The sequence below is a fragment of the Schistocerca serialis genome, chromosome 1 (assembly GCF_023864345.2).
Source record: "Schistocerca serialis cubense isolate TAMUIC-IGC-003099 chromosome 1, iqSchSeri2.2, whole genome shotgun sequence".
Taxonomy (NCBI): Eukaryota; Metazoa; Arthropoda; class Insecta; order Orthoptera; family Acrididae; genus Schistocerca; species Schistocerca serialis.
The window spans coordinates 89563015-89578724 of record NC_064638.1 but is presented as its reverse complement, the minus strand read 5'-3'; the positions used below and the strand labels follow the sequence as shown (position 1 = coordinate 89578724).

General features: G+C 41.6%; 1 protein-coding gene across 1 annotated transcript in view; it reads right to left on the bottom strand.

Annotated features, from left to right (window-relative positions):
- The window catches only part of LOC126416679 (serine protease 53-like), a 162464-nt gene that overhangs the window by 76396 nt on the left and 70358 nt on the right, over positions 1–15710 (bottom strand). Inside the window, exons 8-10 of the mRNA XM_050084858.1 lie at positions 12921–13042; positions 6016–6159; positions 4393–4534 (exon numbers count right to left, since the gene is read on the bottom strand). Coding sequence (XP_049940815.1) covers positions 4393–4534; positions 6016–6159; positions 12921–13042 — 408 coding nt within the window. The remainder of the gene's footprint in view (positions 1–4392; positions 4535–6015; positions 6160–12920; positions 13043–15710) is intronic.

The following is a 15710-nucleotide window of genomic DNA, read 5'->3' as shown; positions in this document are numbered from 1 at the left end:
CTGTGATACTTGTTCATAGTCGCTACTGCAAGCTTTTTCCTATGAGGAACGGCTATGACATCTCATGAACCAGATTAGGAGAACTATTAATTATTAAACATTTTTCCACGATATTAAGCAATTATATTTGTCATAAGTAAAAGAAACTCAACTGAAATTCAAGTAATAATGCGATTTAAAGAAATCTATTATCTGTAACATAAGTATTATTACTATCTTTGTTCTTTTTGGTACCGGCGTGGGAAAAAAAGCGCATCTACATAATATGGTGTGTACATGTTTTATTATTTGAGCAATCAGCTCCAATATTTATCTAAAGTATTGCTGTTGTTAATTTTAACTGTAACCTGCACCACATATCTCGTTTGCTTGTCCCATCATTTTTAAAAGAATTTCAGATGCCGCGCCGGCAGCAAGCTGAACGTTGCTGGACGGCGACAATTGGCCGCCATTAAGCGGCAATTTCAAATTATCATAATTATTATCTTGTTCTTTCCACATGGAGATCGGCGATAACGTTTATTTCATTTATGATCTATAGGAAACTGATATTTTAACGATTTATTTTAACGATTTTATTTTAACGATTTATGCGGGCGATTTATGTTACGTGCAATAGGACACAGAATTGGGCTGCACTAAGACGAAATTAAATCACACGTAGCTCCTTACGTATTGAAAATAATGAAATATGTTTTGTATGTGTGTATATAGCCTATAATGATTAACTGTTTTTGAGCACGGATTTATCTAAGTAACTTCAACAGGATCCCACACTACATTTTTGTGTCAGTAAAATATAAGAACAATTCGTGCCTTCGCATATCTTTGCAATGAAACCAAAATTAAATAATAAAAACCCACATTCTCATTACATTCAACAACATACACATTAATAGGTTATGTATTCACACATCAAAAAAAGTTTTGCATCACCCCGGTTCCCAAAACTCCTGAAGATAGACGTTGACTGTGGATATTGTATCACAGACACAGTCCCTTTGACTGTTCAGAGATATCACTAAACCTGCCCAAAGATGTAAACAGCGATGCATGAGCAATGTCTATTAGGTGGAGGGGGTCCGACAGCCGATCAGGTCCAGTCATTCCACCAGGAAGGAGGTACACGGCTCGTGTTGTTTGTAGTGCAACCATGCCTAGACCGTCAATACCGCGGTTAGATAGCGTCGGCATTGTTACTTTGTGCCAGGAGGGTTCTCAACAAGGGAAGTGCCCAGAAGTCTCGGAGTAGACCAAAGCGATGTTGCTGGGACATGGAGGAGATACAGAGAGACAGGAACTGTCGATGACATGTATCGATCAGGCCGCCCAAGGGCTACTACTGCAGTGGATGACCGCTACCTACGGATTATGGCTCGGAGGAACCCTGACAGCAATGCCGCCATATTGAATAGTGCTTTTCGGGCACCACAGCACATCGTGTTACGACTCAAACTGTGCGCAATAGGCTGCATGATGCGCAACTTCACTCCCGACGTCCACGGCGAGGTCCACCTTTGGAACCACGACACCATGCAACGCAGTAGAGATGGGCCCAACAACATGCCGAATGGACCGTTCAGGATTGGCATCACGATCTCTTTACCGATGAGTGCGCGTATGTCTTCAAGCAGACAATCGTCGGAGACGTGTTTGGAGGCAGCCTGGTCAGGCTGAACGCCTTAGACACACTGTCCAGCGAGTGCAGCAAGGTGGACGTTCCCTGCTGTTTTGGGGTGGCATTAAGTGGGGCCGACGTACGTCGCTGGTGGTCATGGAAGGTGCCGTAACGGCTGTACGACACGTGAATGCCATCCTCCGACCAATAGTGCAACCATATCGATAGCATAATGCCGAGGCATTCGTCTTCATGGACGACAATTCGCGCCTCCATCGTGCACATCTTGTAAATTCCCTTCAGAGTGACCAGCATGTTCTCCAGACATGAACCCTATCGAACACGCTTGGGATGGATTGAAAAGGGCTGTTACGGACGACGTGACCCACCAAGCACTCTGAGGGATCTACGCCGAATCGCCATTGGGGAGTGGGACAATCTGGACCAACAGTGCCTTGACGAACTTGTGGACAGCATGCCACGACGAATACAGGCATGCATCAGTGCAAGAGGACATGCTACTGGGTATTGAGGTACTCGTGTGTACAGCAAACTGGACCACCACCACTGAAGGTCTGGCTGTATGGTGGTAGAAGATGCAATGTGTGGTTTTCATGAGCAATAAAACGGGTGGAAATGATGTTTATGTTGATCTCTATTCCAATTTTCTGTGACGGTTCCGGAACTCTCGGAACCGAAGGAATGCAAAATTTCTTTTGGTATTTTGAAAATCTGTGATAAGGTCGTATCGGACCAAACTGCTGAGGTCATCGGCCTCTGTGCCTACTCGCTACTTAATCCAACTTAAACTAACTTGCACTATGGACAACACACAAACCCATGCCCGAGGAAGGACTCGAACCTCCTACGGGGGGAGCCGCACGGATCGTGACAAGGCGCCTCAGACCGTGCGTCTACCCGGCGCGGCTATACACACACACACACACACACACACACACACACACACACACACACACATAAAGCGGTGTTACTATAAACTGTATTTACAGTTCCCGGAGAGTGCAGCGCAAACATTAGTTCTAATGGAACCAGTCCGTGTTTTTATAAGATTGTTAATCTGCTTGCTGTTACATTGGTTCCATTTGCCAGACCATTCCAGAGGATCACGTCTGGCATAGCTCACGACCTATAGAAAGCTGTAAACAAATGAGAGTCAGTTCAGAGGTCGGAGGAAGCTAGCGGCATACCACCTTCAAAAGGACCATGCCTTGTAACCGACTGATGTGGTCAACCCAAAGTTCTGATTGATGACTGATTTACTTTACTTTTAAAAGTGTTTAACAATCTTATCAAAACACGAACTGGTTCCATGAGAACTAATGTTTGCGTTGCACTCACCGAGAACTGTAAATACGGTTTATAGTAACACCGCAGCATGCTGTATCTATGGAGAATAACAAAGGAATGTGTCCTCATTTGTTTACTGCACTCTGTAGGTCGTTCGTAATAACAACGAGCCGGGAGAAGAAAAAAAATGTGTTTCACAGTAGCGAAGACGGACGTGCACTAATAGCTGTTAAACCGTGCACTTCGGAGTCCAAAGTTTTCTGGATTTCTTTTTGTTTTGTTTTCGTCCATACTACCACCTCTCACCAATTGGAATACTTTTTTCATCACCCTCCATAACAATTTTTGCAGCAGTTCACTGTACCAAATCAACATTCAGCCGTCTGCTTTGTCGTCCAAGCAGCATACGCTAGATCTGTTGACTGATGCACGTCTCATCCATTACGAAAGACGTCAGCTTCTCACCAACGCACCACCTCGATCGGCTGTTCACGCAAGCGCGCTCATTTTTAACGTTTATAGATGTTTGAAGGCTGCTAATGTATTTATGAAAAGGTACTCCTACTAACTCTTTGTTACTTACGTCTTTAATAATCATAACAGACAGCGCTGTTATCGAGGCTGCACACAGTAGCGCCGTCGCGTTGTTCATTGCAAGACTTGTGTTAGTGAGGTGGAGGTGGTGATAAGGCGCCGTCTTTGCAATTAATTGCCGGCCGAAGTGGCCGTGCGGTTCTAGGCGTTACAGTCTGGAACCGAGCGACCGCTACGGTCGCAGGTTCGAATCCTGCCTCGGGCATGGATGTGTGTGATGTCCTTAGGTTAGTTAGGTTTAATTAGTTCTAAGTTCTAGGCGACTGATGACCTCAGAAGTTAAGTCGCATAGTGCTCAGAGCCATTTTTTTGCAATTAATTTAGAATTATTACTATCCCGCTTTTTTGAATTCGCTGCCATAATTGACTGTATAGACTTACTGTGGTGTCACCGCCAGACACCACACTTGCTAGGTGGTAGCTTAAATCGGCCGCGGTCCATTTAGTACATGTCGGACCCGCGTGTCGCCACTGTGTGATCGCAGACCTAGCGCCACCACAAGGCAGGTCTCGAGAGACGATATAGCACTCGCCCCAGTTGTACGAGGAGATTGCTAGCGACCATACGGACGAAGCCTTCCTCTCATTTGCCGAGAGCCAGTTAGAATAGCCTTCTGCTAAGTCCATGGCTACGACCTAGCAAGGCGCCATTAGCCTTACCTACTTTGAGAGATAGTATAAATGTCTCAAGAAGAATGCTGTAGTCATCAACTAATAAAGTTAAGTATAAAGCAACTACGTACTTTTCTTGCTACCATTCAATAGTTATCCTGTTCCAGAATTGACGCCCGTCGGCGTGAGTGTGTACGCGTGCCTTTCTATCGGCTACCCGTCACTGTGGACTGGCTGCCTTGTCAGTCCACTTCACTTACCTTTCTTGTCGGTGGCGCAAAATTTGGCATCTGATAAGAATGTCTTGAAGTCTGGCTTTTCGACTAGACACTTGTCGGAATCTACGACGTTCACGTACAGCAGCTTCAGTGCAGAGTTTTCTGTAGGGCTGAAAGTCGCCACCTATAAGTGACAGAAATGTTTAATTCGCATGGGTGTCACATTAGCACAGTCTTACATGCATTACTACTCACTAGAAAAGCTTTCTCCTTGCTTATTTCTTCAAGTTTCTGAAGGAGTCTAATCGTCGTAGAAAGTTCATATTGGTGAACATTATTTGACAGCCCAAAAATCTGCAGCGCGTGTATAGTACAGAACAAATTGAGTCTTTCTCTTTGTCCTTAATTTTGTATTCTATTGAACCAGGGACCTAGAAACGACGAAGAGGCTTCGTCCCTGCCATAGCCCACAGTGGTACACGATCCCACAAAAGGCTACAGCAGTCCACCCACCCCACCGCCATCCCACACTGAACCCATGGTTATTGTGCGGTTCTGCCCCCAGTGGACCCCCCCCTACCTCCCCCCCACCCCCACCCCCTCCCGGGAACGTCTCACAGCAGACGAGTGTAACCCCAATGTTTGCGTGGTAGAGTGATTGTGGTGTACGCGTACGTGGATAAAGTGTTTGATCAGCAATCGCTGACATAGTGTAATCTTTAATTTTAGGTTAATTAAGTAGGAACAGAAAAGATTTGACACAGAACTGCTCATACGTAAGGGACGATAAAAAAGTTTCCTTTCGAGCTTACCCCCTTACCTACACGTTGATAAGGAGGGCATAAAAAGCAGAGTAGCACAAGCAAAGAAAACATTCATGGTCTGAAGAAGCATGCTAATATCAAGCGTCAGGCTTAATTTCAGAAAGAAATTTCTGGGAATGTGCGCTTGGAGCACAGCATTGCATGGCAATGAATCACGGCGTGTAGGAAAACCGGAGAAGAGAATAGGAGAATCGAAGCGATTCAAATCTGCTGAGTAGAACTATGTTGAGGATGAGGTGGTATACTAATACAAGGAATGAGTAGGTGCCCCAAGAATCAGCGACAAAAAGAGCCTATGGAGAACACTGACAAGAAAAAGTGACAGAATGACAGGACACGCGTTAAGACATAAGAGAATAATTTTTATGATGCAAGAGGGAGCTGCAGGTACAGACTTTGAGGGAAGATAGAGATTGGCGTACATCTAAAAAGTAATAAACTTTGGTTACAGGTGCTGCTCTGAGATGAAGAGATTGGCAAAGGAGAGGATTTCGTCGTGGGCCGCAGTAATCCACTCAGAGGAGTGATGACGCACCCCAGCCCCCAGCCCCCGCCCCCCCCTCCCCCCAAAAAAAGGAAAATCGGCCCATTCTTTCCGGAACAGCGGCTTCCTTCCTCTGGATATCTGAAATGGGTTCTAGCTTACAAAGTAATGAGAAGACGAGCACAAAGGGGTGGTGAGGAAATGGCATGCTACAAAGAGTATTGATGATTTTCATTGTAGGCTAGAGGGAAGAATGATGGTTTGTGTGTGTGTGTGTGTGTGTGTGTGTGTGTGTGTGTGTGTGTGTGTGTGTGTGTGTGTGCGTGCGTGCGTGCGAGAGAAAGAGAGAGAGCTTACCACGGCAGGCACTCCGCCAGCTAGCGGCCGCTGGCTGGCCGTGTTGAGACACACGGCTGCCACGCTGTCTCCCAGAACCGCCGGTACCTCCAGTTCCACGATCGCCAGGCCGCGTCCCCCCTCTTGTAACACGACGCGCGAGACCTGTCGACACGAGGTGCTTTACATTTTCTAACATTACAGGTTTAGCCTTCGTACAGGTTGCTATAAAGATAACATAACCTTCAGGGAAAATAATTTTTTCATAATCCGGGGCGACAGACATAAATTATTTCTTTAAAGTCAGTGCCGCCATTAGTCTGTTGTTTATTTACAGTGTTACATTTACACTTACACAATCATGATTTCGGCTTCCAAGTGCCATTATCAAGTGTTTTCTGAAAGCAGGTTAGAAAATAACAGTGAAATACATAACAAGTGATATAACCGTATAACAATACATATTTTTAATGCTTACTCACAAGTGTTATAAATTGCCTAAGGTAACATACTGTAGTATTAAAATACACTATTAGAAACATTGTCTAAAAGTCGATATTTCTGGCAGAGCCTACTGCTTTGTTTCATTACTGAGTACACCATCTTGACTGAATGATATTGGCTAAGTGTCAAATTGTTTTGATCAAAGAAATTCCTGTTACAAGCAGGTTACCTTTTTATATTTTTTTCGTCTTTGGACTCAGTGTCCGGTAGGACAGGAAAGGCTAGGAACAATTTATTTTCTTTGGTGGTTGTTACATCTTTGCAGTACCTGTTTACCTTAGTATACAATGAAGTTGCCTGCTCATAACCATAAACAGTAACAAACCTTTCGATAATATTCGCTACATCCATGAATATAAAAGTCCAGCTAGTCATTGATGTTGTTTAAAGTACATTTTAGTAGTTAAATAAACAGTTTTGTACGTGAAATTAACACATGGTCAACTCTAAGTTGTGTAATTTTGCCTCAATTCAGACTTAATACAGTACAGTGCAATTACTTATTCTACTGACTCATTAATTAACCAGTGAGGTTGAAGCGATATTTATGTTGTATGTATCATCAGACATGTAAATCCTGTTATATGTGTTGGAACATTACTTAGGAATAAGTACAAATAACACAGGTATGTGAAACATGTAATGTACATAAAAGCATTCAAGCAAATAAAAGAATCAAAAAATTTCATGTTAAACAACACTTTTAAATTTAACATGATACATAGAAAGTGGAGATATCGTAGTATTTGTTAATGGTTGATGAGATACAATTACAAACGTGAGTGCACTGTGGTATTGATACATATGGCTGTAAGCTTGGTGCTATAAATCTTATTTACATGTTATAGTAGTGACATCTTATTTATATGACGTAAAGATGACATAGTAATGTTAACAACTCAATCAGCTACCACATATGAAAGCCCAAAGTGCGTTGATTCCTATTTCTTAACAACAAAGACAAATGTAACATTATTGATCGTAATTACTTCTTAGAAAGGTAATAAACAACTGAGAAGAAACAGAAGGTCTAGAATACTATAAATCATTCATTGAAGACTGTAGGCACGTGTCATTAAAGCGTAAGAGGGGGGGGGGGGGTGTAGAAGGATGGATGGGGGGGGGGGGGGGTTATAAAATGACTAATGAAATGAACAAGAAGCTATTATAGTGGGGTGTGGGCGTGGCGGGGGACAAAAGGGTAACTAACAAAGGAATAAGAATAAAAATGTGTAGTGGATGACTTTTTTTATTAAAAATGTGAATAAGTAATGAAAGAAAGCAGAAGGCTTTGCCAGAAATATCGACTCTTAGACAATGTGTCTACTAGTATATTCTAATACGACAGTATGCCATCTTAGGCAATTTATAACACTTGTAAGTAAGCATTACAAATATGGATTGTTACACAGTAATATCATCTGTTATGTATTTCACAGTTATTTTCTAACCTGCTTTCAGAAAACACTTGATAATGGCACATTGAAGCCGAAAGCATAATTGTGTAAGTGTAAATGTAACACTGTAAATATACGGGAAAAATGGCTAGGTAAGTAATAAACGTCGTTGGAAATGGGCGCCACCATGCGATTCACACTACTGAATACAGTGCTGGAAGCTTGAAGACGTTCTTTTGTAAAATGAAAATACCTGCATTTGCATACACACTGTCTGATCAAGTGCATCCTGAAACCCGTGTGTAATGCTGAATGGACCAGTACATGTCACGAGAGGCAGACCCGTCAGTATAAAAGTAGACGGAGAGTACTGAGTTGTCAGTAGAGAGGCAGTAACAGGAAGATGAGTCTGTCAGGCGAGCTCAGTGGCTTCCAACGTGAACGAGTCATTGGACGTCACCAAAGTAACAAACACGTCAGGGATATTTCAATTCGTTTAAAACTGTTCAAGCCCACTATTGTCATTGTGGGATGGAAACAAGAGGGAATAGCCACAGCTATCATAAACTGACGGACAGGGACCGTCGAGCACAGCGGAGGGAGCGTGTAAAAAGGTGCATGAAATTAGCAGAAGGACTAACTCGTGAGTTCCAAAGTGCTGCCAGTAGTCCATCTAGCACTATGACTGTGTGTAGGGAGTTATTGACAACAGCGTGCAATGGCAGAGCAGCTCCTGGTAAGCTACACATTTCTGTAGTCAGTACTGTGCGACGCTTGAGATGCTGTAAAGAGAGACGCCGCTCGACAGTGGTTTACTGGAAACTAGAGATTTGGAGTGATGAAGCAGTGATGAATCTGTGAAAATCCAATTGAAGGGCTACGGTGTGGTGAATGTCTGGAGAATATTACCTGCTGTCATGCGTGGTGACGACAGTGCAGTACTGGGGAGGTGGTATTACGGTATGGGGGTGTTTTCCGTGGTTAGGGTGAGGTCCCCTTATTGTGCTTACGAAAACGCTAAATGCCGAGCGATGTGAACAGCATTGTGTGTACTGTAGAACAATTTGGAGATGAGGGTTATTTGTATCAGCATGACAGCACATCCGGTCATAAAGCAGCACCACTGAGGCAATGATTCGTGGACAATAACATTCCTGAATCTTAATAAAATTATAAACAGCCGACCAGTTGCAATGGATAAAGAAATCTTTACCTAGGTTTCAACAAATTTAAATTTCTCTTCTTCAGAAGGTGGCCTATGGACAATGAACATCATAGCTTCCATTAGAAAGGTATGAAACTTAAGTCAAGAATAGATTTTAACACATATTAGAGAGCTCTTGCATTACAAAAATATGAGAACGACGACTGGTACTTACAATTTTACATTAGTATGGACTGATGTATCATCGCCGTTTTTACAAACGTCTGCATAGATCCATTTGTCAAAATTAAAATATAGCCCTAAAAATAGGGTTTGTCATGTAAATATAAATTAGTACATGGATGTTGCAGAGCTCACAACCGACTGAGTGTAATCGGCCAGCGTAGTTACTCTGCGGCCAGGGCAGGTGGCGCTCATGGCGGGAACCATGTGCCGATTGGCGTACAAAAGCAACGTGTAAATTATCAGTATTAATACCGTCCTTAGATAAAGTAACAATAAAAAGAAGGAAAGCGTTTAACACTCCCGTTATAACAGTATGCGAGCCTTGGTACAATTAATGTAGTTATACATCAAAAAGGCAGGTGGCGCTTACGCCGAGAGAGTTACGTACGGTGGCATATACAGCCAGAATATAAAAATTACATTACAATATTAGTGAAGCCCACACACGGTATATATGTCAGAACTTTAAAATTGACAATAATGGCTCTTAAGACAGAATTATGAACCCTGGTCCACAATCCAATTAATACACATTCTCAGGGAACCAACGTTTTAGAGCCAGACAAAATCACATAAGGGCCGATGTAGTGGCAGCCATACATCGTGAGAAAACCACATTACATAAAGGGTAGTGAGCTTAAAGATTTGAAAGTGCATCATAGCTTCCTGAGAAAACAGACCACTGAGGTTACCAGCATTCATGTTATACCATAAACAGTACAGGTTTAAAGCCTTCGAAAAATTGTCTGTATGGTGGTACAACATGCAATGTGTGGTTTTCATGAGCAATAAAATGATGTTTATGTTGATCTCTATCCCAATTTTCTGTACAGGTTCTGGAACTCTCGGAACCGAGGTGATGCAAAACTTTTTTTGATGTGTGTACTTTATCTTAATCTCGTGATGACTACGTGAGACATACGATGTTCTTAGCCGAATGGTCGCGCAGTCTTCTTAATTTACAGGTTCTATAAATTTATCTAACAGTATTTCGCGAGAATACGTCATATTTATTATCAAATTTACGATTTCACTTCCCCGAATGTTCCCGTTACAATTTCATATGGACTGAACCGATCTGTTAAGATTCTAGTAGAATGTGTCTCTATTCAATGACGTCTGATGCCACGCCTACCTGTTAAGGTAGAACTGGTCGCGCTAGTGTCTTGCATGCGTGTTCCTCTAAAGATACACCCCACACTGACGAAACTCTTCCAACAAATCTAAATCTTCCGTTCACTTTCGCTAATACTGATTGTACGTTTTCGTCTCACTTTATATCGCTTCTTGGTATTGCCACTAATTACTGTATGATATGACAAGCTAAAGATGGTCACCACATGTCTAGTTATCAAATATTATATGGTTCTTTCAAAAATATCTTAAACTTAAGATTGTTTGTATTCTGTGGAACACTGGCCGTCCGATGTATTATACAGGCTTCTGTCAATTAAATACTCCGCGAGCGAATAACAAATGAAATTAATATAACTTGACAATCACTAACCGATAAAACTTTATAGATCAAATTTAAAGAATATCCTGGTTAAAGAAAAGACTAATCAGAATAGGTATGGAAGAACAGGGCCACAGAATGATAAAGTTTCAGAGCGAGATGACAATTAGTATGTAAATGCAAGATAACTGAAAACTGCGTCTTTTTTTTACAAAATTTATTAACAATCGACCTGGAATCGTCTTAATAGAGGACTGAAACGACCTCTGATTCTGCAAAGAGAAGTACATCACCTCTGGCGATATATTCAATACGATTTTGATTAGAGAATGGAGTGTGGCTATCATGATTTGCAACAGCGACGTCATCTGGAGGAAGTGTCCGGAGAAGACGCTCTGTGGAACCCGTCGTCCTCCCGTCGCCTCTTTGTACAGTTCAAATTATAACAGGTAATCTGACTTTTCAGACAGGAGGTTGGATGGATGTCTCTGCATGTTCAAGTATATCTAAATACGTCACTGACTGAAACGGCCATATTAGTTTTATGAAAAGTCTCCCCGAGAAATGTAAGAACGTAAATCATTTAAGCCTTCAACCGAACCCCGTAAGAAGTGTCTTAGTGCTTTTACGCGCTTAAGCATCGAAACTCCACCATACTAAATATGACAGATAATAGACCGTAATAAATTTTTCAGGACAAATTTCAATCATCAGTTGCAAATAAATTTTATTATGCTTTACGGGTTTCGACAATTTAATTCATCTTAATTTAACTGACAGTCAATATATTCTTCACAGAAAGATAATGCCATAGTATGTACAGAAATTTACATGTTGTGTATGATTATTTTAAACACTATTTATTTTAAACACTGTTTGACAATTTAAAATAACTGAATGACATCTACGCGGTATCTGTTGTGCTAGAAACGAGGAATGTTCCTTGCTGCTAGCTTAACAGATACTTAGATGTCATTCACTTACTGTAAATTGTCAAACAGTGTTTAAAACAATCCCATACAATATGTAAATTTCTGTACATACCATGGCGTTATCGTGCTATGCAGAATGCGTTAGCTGTTTGCTAAACTAAGCTTCTGAGTATGACAGATTAAACTGTACAAACCGGTAAAGCGTACTAAAATTTATTTGCAACTGATGACTAAAATTTATCCTGAAAAAATAATATTATAGTTGCTGAAAATTACAGCCATGAATCAAATCAGAACGTAATAAGATGGTTGCGGTGCTGCGGTGTATTTAGCTAATGTTTACGTAATGATATGACCATTCATCAACGATTGGCTGTCTACAGAGCACTATATTCGCTATTGCAGTGTTCCTTACCTGTTTCAAAACAGCATAATTTTCAGGCTGACCTGCAACTTCTTGCATCAGACTCTGTCCAAACAAACGATACAACCAACGTCTGTTTAATGATTTTTCCGACGCTGCCCCAGCATGAGCGACTGGCATTGCAAAGCGAAAATTTAGCAAGCGATAAACTTTTTTTTATTTCAATATTTTGTGGAAGCATCAGCGCCGTGAGCTATGCTGCCTGAAGACATACTCAGTTTCTAACATTAATATCTGACGTATTGTGTAAATCTTTAAGGTGAGATTATACACCGTAATGAGCAGATTATGACAACATTTTAATTTTCTTTAAATCGGTCAGTAATTAAACGAAATATTGGTAACTAATTTTTAGTTGTCCCTGGCCATTATATAGGCAGCCTACAACTGCTAACGGGCGATTTTAGCCGTTTACTAACAAACAAGGGTGTTAAAAAGAAAGTATTCCGTATTTTGATGGTATGGACCAAAACAATAAAAATTCCCAGTAAACTTTGTCCATACTACCACCTGTCAAAATACGGAATTCTTTTATTTCAACACCTTTAGATGCCAGCCATTCATGCTGGCGAAACAGACAAATGATTAAGCGAACGTCTGCTGAAGAGTCCGAGACGAAAGCCAAAAGGCAAGATTTCAACAAGTGGCCACGAATGCTCAAGAATTTTGTAAAAGATCCAAGTTAGTTAATTTTATTCAGGGGTCGTGAATCAGGCTGCATTGTGACTAAAGGATACTTAGAGAAATGCCATTCGTTTAACTGCAAATTACAAATTACATTAATTCCTTGACACCTTTCGATTTCCGATGTTGTGCGTCATACCTTTAGAATCTGAGAGCCTGTCTCTCTCGCCTGTAGGCTCTTTACCTTCTTCCCCAGAGCCACGACGAACCCCGAGGCGTCAGTCGAATTGTTGGCAGTTCTCCCTTTAAAACAGCTGCCGTCTGAAACGTAGAATGTATCAAACGATGATTTTAGAAATCACCAAAAATGTGAATATATTTTCAAAAAAGCGGCATAATTTTTAAAGTTACGGAAGCGACAAATCCTTCTCAACCACTGTGTGCACGCGATATTGCAGAATTTTTCCCATGTGGATAGTGAAACTATTATTATTATCATTGTCATCATTATTATCACTATACACTCGCTGCACTTGGTACTTTTTTTTATTTTCAGGTGTTATCCAAAACGCAGGGAAGAGGCATAAGTCATTCATAGACAAATTAGGTACACGGTAAAAAATAAATGAACTTATGCCCAGAATGATAAAAGGCGCATCGCGGACGCACCTACAAAGTGGGAACAACGGGAAAAAAAAACAAGTGAAAACAACGGCAAAAAATCGACGAAAGACAAGGATCTGTCAACGTAAAATGAGACACTAATGAGTTGCGAAATTTCCGCGTTTCGACGAAATTTCAAGAAATACCCCGGAAAGACAATGTCAAGGTGAAACTAAAAATGACAACTGTGAAAAAATTATTTCGTAACACGCATACACGATTCACTTAGGAATAGTACTCGAAGAAGAGGAAGAAAACTTCAAAATAAAAGTGAATAAAAATATATGCTATCTCTACGTCTCATGCGAAAGAGATTCCGTAATGCAGTTACAGTGCTACGACTGAAAAAGGATCATGTGACTTTTAGAAAATAGTGTACTACCTGTCGCACGATTAATGTTTCCTCTGTTTGAACGTTAATAATCAGAACAGAAATAAAAAGAATAATAAACTATGTTTAAATCAAAATCGCAACTGTTTGAAACGTTAAAAATTACGTTATGATATGTTTTAGGGCAGTTTTATGTTCTAAGTCAAATTGAATCATTTTTTGTTGAAGTGTGATATACACAATTACACTACTGGCCATAAAAATTGCTACACCATGAAGAAATGCAGATGATAAACGGGTATTCATTGGACAAATATATTATTCCAGAACTGACATGTGATTACATTTTCACGCAAATTGGGTGCATAGATCCTGAAAAATCAGTACCCAGAACAACCACCTCTGGCAGTAATAACGGCCTTGATACGCCTGGGCACTGAATCAAACAGAGCTTGGATGGCGTGTACAGGTACGGCTGACCATGGAGCTTTAACACGATACCACAGTTCATCAAGGGTAGTGACTGGCGTATTGTGACGAGCCAGTTGCTCGGCCACCATTGACCAGACGTTTTCAATTGGTGAGAGATATGGAGAATGTGCTGGCCAGGGCAGCAGTCGAACATTTTATGTTTCCAGAGAGGTCCGTACAGGACCTCCAACATGCGGTCGTGCATTATCCTGCTCAAATGTAAGGTTTCGCAGGGATCGAATGAAGGGTAGAGCCACGGGTCGTAACACAACTGAAATGTAACGTCCACTGTTCAAAGTGCCGTCAATGCGAACAAGAGGTGACCGAGACGTATAACTAAAGGCACCCCATGCCATCACGCCGGGTGATACCCCAGTATGGTGACGACGAATACGCGCTTCCAGTGTTCGTTCACCGTGATGTCGCCAAACACGGATGCGACCATCACGATGCTGTAAACAGAACCTGGATTAATCCGAAAAAATAACGTTTTGCCAATCGTGTACCCAGGTTCGTCGTTGAGTACACCATCGCAGGCGCTCCTGTCTGTGGTGCAGCGTCAAGGGTAACCGCAGCCATGGTCTCCGAGCTGATAGTCCATGCTGCTGCAAACGTCGTTGAACTGTTCGTGCAGATGGTTGTTGTCTTGCAAACGTCCCCATCTGATGACTCAGGGATCGAGACGTGGCTGCACGATCCGTTACAGCCATGCGGATAAGATGCGTGTCATCTCGACTGCTAGTGATACGAGTCCGTTGGGATCCAGCACGGCGTTCCGTATTACCCTCCTGAACCCACCGATTCCATATTCTGCTAAGAGTCATTGGATCTCGACCAACGCGAGCAGCAATGTCGCGATACGATAAACCGCAATCGCGATAGGCTACAATCCGATCTTTATCAAAGTCGGAAGCGTGATGGTACGCATTTCTCCTCCTTACACGTGGCATCACAACGACGTTTCACTTCTGTTTGTGTATGAGAAATCGGTTGGAAACGTTCCTCATGTCAGCGCGTTGTAGATGTCGCCACCGGCGCCAACCTTGTGTGAATACTCTGAAAAACTAATCATTTGCATATCACAGCATCTTCTTCCTGTCGGTTAAATTTCGCGTCTGTAGCACGTCATCTTCGTGGTGTAGCAATTTTAATGACCAGTAATGTATAATTTTTGCATCCTCGTAAAGAGTTCAGAATGGGGTTACGTATTCTGGTGGTAAGATATCAGTCAGCCCTCATTTAACATAAAGGACGAAGTTGAGATCTCTACCAATTCGAAGGATACTTAATTATATACCTCACTAGGAACTCTTTGTGCCAATTATCTGAATGTCTAGATTCAGGGATTGAAAAGTTCTGTTAGCTACATGGCAAGCAGCAGTCGTTGTTATAAAGCTGTACGGCAAGTAATAAGATACTATAAATAGGACTCAGTATTTACAGATGTGAAAATATTTTCTTTGAAAAACACCATTGTAATCAAGTAGATACTAGTACAAATGGCAGATAAACTGCAGCTGAAAA